Source organism: Gymnodraco acuticeps, unplaced genomic scaffold (assembly GCF_902827175.1).
Source record: "Gymnodraco acuticeps unplaced genomic scaffold, fGymAcu1.1, whole genome shotgun sequence".
In the NCBI taxonomy this organism is placed as follows: Eukaryota; Metazoa; Chordata; class Actinopteri; order Perciformes; family Bathydraconidae; genus Gymnodraco; species Gymnodraco acuticeps.
This window is the reverse complement of record NW_022992122.1, coordinates 361,191-369,813: the sequence shown is the minus strand read 5'-3', so window position 1 is coordinate 369,813 and position 8,623 is coordinate 361,191. Positions and strand designations below refer to the sequence as shown.

Here is an 8,623-nt window from a genome sequence, read left to right as displayed (position 1 = left end):
TGCTGCTGCTGTTAACCACAACTTCACAGAAACACCCTAACCCATTAAAACTAACGCTCTTTACATTCTCAACTTCCTCTGTTGTGTTGCTGATGAAGAAGGCCTACAGTTACCGTCACTCTGAATAACCAGACACAAGAAATGCATCAAACGTACAAATCTGATGTTAAAAAAGTGTCTTACTCTTTTTTATTAAACAACAAAAATAAGAGAGATTAAATGCTGATATCACACATTAACCCAACGGCCATCAGAGGAGAGATGAATGAGGAAGTGACTCTTCATTACCACAGGAAGTAGATGCTGAGTTCTTGTGAAAGAAGCAGCCGGGGAGAGACTCTGACAGTCGAGAGCCGGAGACCGAGAGAGAAGCACGATGTCTGAATTCAGAAGGATCGTGATGTCTTCATTCCTGATGCTGCTGCTCCACTTTCCAGGTGAGGACGCAGAGAACACACACTGTTTACGACTGTTATTGAAAGCTAGTGAGGGCGTCTCTCAATTGAAATCGGTGTATCCTTGGGCGAGATGCTGAACCCCAAGTCGCTCTCAATGGGGAACGGTGTGTGAAAGATACCTTCTGTCGTGGCGTTTTGATCCGTTTCTACATTTAATATCCACGTTCCTCTATCGGGGTGTGGGCTACGACGCGCCTCTCTTTGCTTCCTAACTAACTTTGCAGAGATCGTTGTAGCTTTGAATCACATCAGGTTTATTCTTTGATCCAGGCGACATTCAAACATGAAGACAAACTTCCTCGCTTCAAAGTAACTCAAAGTTCTCCGTATCAAAAAAGAACTAAAAGAACACGGTCAAAAGACTCTACCGCGTCCTGTCTAATCACACCCTCAGCTGTGAACCAACGCCATGCCATATATAGAGATACAGACATGCAGACATGCACGTCATATCTGACAGCAAATAAGTGAGGCTTAAACTAACATCTTTTAAAGCGTAGTGTGACTCACTAAAATAGATAGTTAAGAGTTTCCTCTAAAGCCTTTTAGTAATAAGACAAACATTCAAAGCATAACGATGAAAGGGAAATGGCTCTAATACCTGCATTGACCAAGGGGCACATTGCTCTGTATGAACTGGTTGTGAATGGATGACTTGTTGTATGTAAACAACTGCTGGGAGACGTAAAGATGTCACGATTTCGTCCCTTCAAACGTGACAGTTACACGGTATTGTTAACCAGTGGAGAAATACCCGGAAATGCCAAGTAAATCCTCTACCCCGACGGTCGGTTGTTATTTGATTTTGATATACTTTATTAATCCCGTGGGGAAATTGTTTCTCTGCATTTGACCCATCCGAGTATTAGGAGCAGTGTGCTGCCATTTTGAACGGCGCCCGGGGAGCAGTGTGGGGAACGGTGCCTTGCTCAGGGACACCTCGGTAGCACTTGGTCTTGCCGGGACTTGAACTGGTGACCTTCCAGTTACCAAGCCAAGTCCTTATCGACTTCGCCACCACGGCCAATATTGTCAATATTAATATAATAATGATTTATTTTTTAATAGTCACACTCGATTACGCCGGTTTCCTTGTTGCCCCAGCTGGTCGACATCTCTTTGAGCAGAAACAAAGGCTACATTAATGTATTAAATCGATGTTAATCCATGCGTGTGGATGTGGAATTAACGGACGTGACGTTGTGCGATTGCGTTGCCAGGCAACAGCTTCGGTTCATGTTAATTTACAAACTCTTCAACTATAACCGTAGTTATATTTAAAAACATGTTAGAAGGCCTCACAAAATACTTTAATGCAAATTAAAATGTAAATGTGAAGGAATTTGTGTATAACAAAATACATCCGTCATAAACTAAACCGGAAACAGACATAGGCAAGATCCTCAGCTCGATGATTGGATGGTTATCCGCAATGCATGCTGGGATTTGGTGTTTATGTGATGTGAAATCTGAAAACATTTAAAAAAAAAATAATAATACTTTATTCCGAGTGTGCTTGCTTTTCTCTTTGGAAGTCATCACATAACGGCATTGTAATACACGGTTCGGCTGCATTCAATATTACATATCTGCCGTAGTTCTCTATTTATAGAGCCCTGATGAGAAGACTTCCAGACAAACATGAAGAACTGCCGCCAACACTGAAAACGTGACGTGGATCATAAATATATCAGCAATTAAACAACATCTTACATTTCTTTTCACACAATACGTCTCCTTGCAGTATCAACACTAATTCGGCTGACTTTTATATTTGATCCAATTGGTAGATAGGCTGTATTTACACCATAAAGGTGCACAGCTGATATAAAGGGACACCTAGTGGTTAAAACACGTTATTGAATTTTATTATTTTATTATGACTTGTTGTATGTAAAGCGCTTTGAGGGGTGAGAGACTGGATGAAGAGCTTTATGAATACAGTCCATTTACCATTTACCAAGTACATGAAATAAAACAGCTCTAATATCACTAACGGTACTTTACTACGTACTGTTCCTTTAACTGAGAGTGAAGAGTTGTGTTTGTAACGTGGTGACTTTAGTGAACTCTTGCTCACTAAAACCCACATAGCAATATTCTTTAAAGTGATCGTCACACTCACTATGAACGCTTCAGTTAGTGATGTGGATCTGTAATTAACTCTGGTTTGAATGTGTCGTTAAATGATTCATTAAACAGATCAACCAGAACTCTAACTCTTTACCTTTTATATAATACATCATTATTCTGTCAGCATTTATCACGTCTATATTTCTTTCTGCTTTTTCCCCCAACAGCTGCAGATCTGAAAGATTATTCCCGCATTGTCAGAGCTGGAGATGAAGTCACTTTGCCTTTTGACAATGTGATACATGATCAGGATGAGTGTGAGAGTACTAGGTGGACCTTCAGACATTCAAGACTCCCAGGAGTGACGCTGTTTGAAGACGGGCAGATTCACAAAGAAGCCAAAGCTAAATCAGACAGACTGAGAGTTACAGAGAAATGTTCTCTGGTTATAAAGGAGGTCACAAAGGAGGATGCTGGTCAATACCGCTGCAGACAGTTCAGATCAGGAGAACAACAAGATCCAGACTCTCGTGTTTATCTGTCTGTTGTTTCCAGTGAGTATTTACATCATGATGTTTTAAACTTGTTATGATCGCGGAAAAGGTAGGAGTGAAATGCAGACTACAAAAAGAGGTAAGTAGGTCTAGACAAAAAAACGAGCTTTATTTTAAAAGCTGATGGCAAAAAACACAAAGGAAGTACAAGGAAGATACAATACCAAAAAGCTGACGGTGACATGGAGGGAGACAGGAAAAACAAACAATGAACCGACAGGGGGAAGACAAGACTAAATACAGAGAGGGGTAATCACAGGACGAGAAACAGCTGGGTAAGGGAGGCAGAAACACAAGGGCAACAGGTGAACACATTGAGACAATCAGACACAGGAGGAGAACAAGAGACAGGGAGAACAGCACAGCAAAACAAAACCCATTACCAGACAGACAACACCAAGATCGTGACGAAACTGTCTCTATAGAGCAATATACTAAATCATTACAATAATAATGATTACAGTGATGAAGTTCAATTTTAATTTTGTTGTCTTTCTCTCTCAATATCTCAATCTGCAGTGACTGAACATCAGGACAATGATGAGGTGACGTTAGACTGCTCTGTGTCGACAGATGGATGGTGTATACACCCAGTGAAGTGGCTGCTTCAGGGTCGAGATGTGGACAACGATCACAGAGAGATAAACACATCACAGTCTCCCTGCTCTGCCTCTGTGACATTTCTGACTTCTCTCTTTAGTAACACATACAGGTCTGAGTTGTTTACTTGTGCAGTAACTGATGTGTTCACAGGAGAAGTTCATCTGTTTCCCCTCAGCCCTCAGTCCTCAGGTGAGAACACGTTGAGATGTTTAAAATCACTTCTAACAGTCTTGTTATTAGAATATACTGAAACAACACATTTACAACGTCTCACATTTATCAGGGATGTAATGAGTTTCTGAAATGTGAAGAGACGGAAGGTTCTGATAAAAAGGAGAAGCTCTTAATTGAGAAACCAGGTTAGAATATAATGAGTTGTTTCAAATCACTTATCACACATTTAATCACAGATAATGCTTTTTGGGGTTTGAGGTTTTGACGTCACTTCATTTTGTCATTTGGTTTATGCATAAAACCTTTTTTTGTAACTACAGTTTTTTGCATGATGTTGTTTTGTTCCTGAAGGAGATGCTACAACAACTGGAACACCAGGTCTCTTGAGGCTCATCCTGGTGTCTGTGGGGTTAGCAGCTCTCGTCGTCACCGTGGTTACGGTCCACATCTGGACCAGAGCTAAAGGTGAGGGTTCATAGATTCAAGAGAAAGGACAAAGGAAACCGTGGAAGCTGAAGTCAACATGTTTGTCTTTTTGTTTTTTCAGGGAGCAAAAAACGGAAGACAAAAAACCTGGTGAGTTTAAATATAAAATAATAGCTTGTAATATTTATTATTTTCATTGAACTGTGATTATAAGACAGGCAGAAGATTCAACAAAGGAGTAAAGTGTACATGTTGTGTTGAAATGAAGTATCTCTGTGGGTCCCTTGAGCAAGGCACTAAAGGAAGTACTGAGATATTGTACTTCATTACAAGTAGCAATACTACAATGTACAAATACTCTAATATATAAATATGATAATACAAATATACCTAAATTGAAAGAACTGATTATGCAGAATGTAATAATATAATATGTGATTATAATAAGTGATGTTTTAATGTGTATCACTTCCATTTGCAATGAATGGTTTATTAAAATGACTTACATACTACTGGGTAGCTGAACTAGTTATATTTGTCATGTAATACATCATAGATGGAGATTTCTGCTCAATTTAAGAATGAAATAAATACATAATAAAAAAGGAATATAAAACATGTTAAAGAAAGAATGTGTAATAAAGATGAATGGATGAAGACGAGTAAAAAGTTCAACACGAAGCTCCAAAACAAGGAGCAGTTCAAGTGTAAAGTAGCATTAACTGATGATAGTCAAGTCAAGTCCTTCAAATATGTACTGAAGTAGAAAACTGAGTAAATGTACTTCGTTACTTTCCAGCTCTGCTCTGTGTTTTTACCATGTCTCTGTTCCATGCTGACAGGAGCAGAATGATGAAGATGAAGATGAGGTGAACTATGAAAACGATGGAGGGGCTTCTGCCTCTGTGTGACTGATCAACAACATCAACTCCCCTCAGAGTCCATGCTGTCAAACATCACCTCCTCATATGTTACAGGAGAAAACAGGAGAACCATGAGATCATTGGAACATTTCTGATGCCTGAGAACACCTGAGCCCCACGAGAGGCCCTTCAGAAACTCACCTCCATGTGATAGGAGACACAGCTTATTGTATTCATTCCTTTCTGATGACTGAGAACACCTGAGCAGTGTTCATTTTGGCAGCTGTTTTTGATTTACTCTTTAGACGAAAATGGTTATTAGTTTTAGTCACATTTGAGTCATTTTCATAGTTTAATCTAGTTTTAGTCGACGAAAACTCAAAACGTTTTAGTCCAGTTTTAGTCGATAAAAAATCATTACGTTTTAGTCAACTTTTCGTCAAAATGTTTTCTCTCTTCAAACTAATTCAGTTCGGCAAATACAGGAATCTGAAATCTGAATCAAGGTGACAGCATCAAGTGTTGAAATTCATAAAGCAACATTTCACTCTCTTAACACTTTACTTTTAACGGTATGCCTACTACTCTTAAAAATCTGTGTGCAGGCCGCTGCAGCGTGTCTGTTAGGCCCCGCCCCCCGCACACAGAGAGAGAGAGTTATGCCCCGCCCCCGCACACAGAGAGAGAGTTATGCCCCGCCCCCCGCACACAGAGAGAGAGTTAGGCCCCGCCCCCCGCACACAGAGAGAGAGAGTTATGCCCCGCACACAGAGAGAGAGTTAGGCCCCGCCCCCCGCACACAGAGAGAGAGAGTTAGGCCCCGCCCCCCCGCACACAGAGAGAGAGTTAGGCCCCGCCCCCTGCACACAGACGACACACTTCAGAAACTCAACTCCATATGATAGGAAGCACAGCTTATTATATTCATTCCTTTCTGATTTAACCTTTCATTATGCTCTCACATTCCCATACATAGTTATACTGCTTACACTGTATATTTCTGATTTAATGCTGTTTATTCTGAACATATCAATATTAGCAGTACTTGTACTCACACCTTATACCTTCACTTCTCACTGTAACTGCTGCACATGTTCAAACATACAAGCGTTGGGTTGAATTCATAAAATATTTAAATTGTAAAATGATCCATAAAATATTTTCTTAATTGTGTTCTCTAGGGAAAATCATTCACCCTAATGTCGATTTAATTACTTTAATTATGGTTTTATCTCGTTTTTCAATTAATGATTCATAAAATGTCTTATAATTAGCATAGCGTGTACTTATACCTACAGTATATATACCTGTACTGCCTACTGTAACTACTGCACATGCTGTATATATCTGATCAATAGTCTATACCATATATTTGCTATACTCACTTTTTACTCTATGTGTATTCCTAAAGCTGAAATGCCTCCAGTATCTTAGGATGTTTTAATTAGCTTAAGTCCTAATGGAATATGTTTCTCCTTTTTTTTACTACGGCTTTAATGAAATATAATCCAAATAAAAAGAGTACTTTTAATGAATGTTATAATGAGTTGTGTTTCTCTCTCTATCTCCAACACACTGACAACACAACGCTTTGTTGGGTTTAACCCCTCTCTCTGCCCTGGCTCTCACTTTGTAAACAACATACAGTTTGTGTCAGAGCCAAGGAAGGTGTTGCACATTCAGTGGAGCTGTGGTGATATCCTGGGATCAGGTATGAGGCAAGAGAGAGAGTGAGACTGTTTGATTTGACTTACGTACTCTTCAGCGTTCTTGGAGAGTGCATCAGAGCGTCACAGAGGAAGCTCTAAGAATGGCACATCGAGAAGAGGCTAGAAAACCTGGCTAGGTGGCTATAGACCTTTCAAATCCCCTGATCAACATCCTGTCAGCTTTCAGGTTGGTCCTCCGGTTCAGTCAGCGCTTCATCTGTTGAGCAGGAGCCCATTTTACCAGTTGTGTGCTGTTGAATGACGTGTGCGATTATTTGTGTGTTAGTGTGTGTATTTCTTAAAGTGTGTGTATGTGTGTGTGTTAATACACTGCAGCTCGACAGCACCACCCTCAGGTTTGTGTGTTTATTTTTTTACGATCAAACGTTTTACTTTTTGTTTGTCACTGGAGGAAGATTTTATATTCTACATTAAAAAGAAATCAAAACAGACTTCCTGCTGTCGAGTTTTCATCAGTAACGTGGGTGCAGATCAACTTTACTGCACAATCAACACTTTTATTTTTAAATAAATGTTGCTTACATTTTATATTTTCACTTCAGTATGGTTTATTTTCAGGACTTTTAATAGTATTTTCTTTTATTATAAAATCTGTTCTGTAATTACTCATCTTATTTATTTAGACCTGTTTTTCCTGCTGTATTTCCAGTCCAGGCCTCTAGGGGGCGATACACTCTTCAAGAACCTGACTGTACCTGTAATGCTCCTGAGTTTACTGATGCAGGGATACAAGATAAAAGACTGCATATTAAAAACACCTGATGCTGCAATTCCTCTTCATCACACCACGTGACCTCCTCTTCTTCTTCAGGTGAGTGATTATCTAAATGCTAAAGATTCAAGGCTTTACTGTAGATGCACATCATAACTAACTTAAGACATACAAAGTGATAAAGAATTTAAATAAGTAAATGAAATCATAAGGTGTATGTAAAAAGCAGAAAATGATATATTGCAGAAATACTGTTTGCTTTAATAAATAAGGGCACTGTAAACATGTTTGTGTAAACAAAGTCTGATGTATCTCTCTTCCTCTGTGCCATAGAGCTGCCATGTTCTCCTGAAACTATTAAAAACATGCACACACACTAACACACACACACACATACCGTGTATACATCACTTCAGGGGACATTACATTGACTTACATGCATTTCCTAGAGACTTATCCTAACCTTAACCATAACCAACACATGCCTAACCCTAACGCTAACCAAGTCTTCACCCTAAAATTAATGATTCCCCTCAAGGGGACCTCCATTTTGTCCCCATAAGGGAGGCGAGTCCCCACACGTGACTGTGTAAACAGATTTAGGTCCCCACAAGTATAGTAATGCTAACACACACACACACACAGCTGAAAATAGTCCCCAAATATCCGTTGTTTGATGTGTGTGGTGTGTGTGTGTGTGTGTGTGTGTGTGTGCGTGTGTGTGTGTGTGTGTGTGTGTGCGTGCGTGCTAAAGCATGTTTTGTACAAGCTACTACTGCCCCCTGCTGGCAGAAAAACCCTCATTTGCACATTTAAACATCATTTTAGAAAACGTGTCATATATAATAAAAATGTCTTTATGTACGAGATCAGCTGGGGAAGTGAGGCCATATCTGTCCCCTTTTTTTCACTGAACTCAGAGAGCACACACACACACACACACACACACACACACACACACACACACACACACACACACACACACACACACACACACACACACACACACACCACACAGAGGGGGGTCTTT

At 39.8% G+C, this 8,623-nt stretch overlaps 1 protein-coding gene across 2 annotated transcripts; it reads left to right on the top strand.

The window, feature by feature from the left end:
- Positions 1-293: 293 nt before the first annotated feature.
- LOC117537832 lies at positions 294-5,883 on the top strand. Of its 2 annotated transcripts, none has more exons than XM_034203216.1 (6): positions 294-437; positions 2,759-3,085; positions 3,605-3,877; positions 4,217-4,327; positions 4,410-4,438; positions 5,131-5,883. In XM_034203216.1, exons 1-6 carry the CDS (start codon positions 377-379, stop codon positions 5,197-5,199), a joined length of 870 nt encoding a protein of 289 aa, XP_034059107.1. In that variant the 5' UTR covers positions 294-376; the 3' UTR covers positions 5,200-5,883. The 2 variants fall into 2 exon arrangements, with proteins under 2 accessions (XP_034059107.1, XP_034059104.1); XM_034203213.1 differs by having other exon boundaries at positions 4,214-4,327.
- Positions 5,884-8,623: the final 2,740 nt, after the last annotated feature.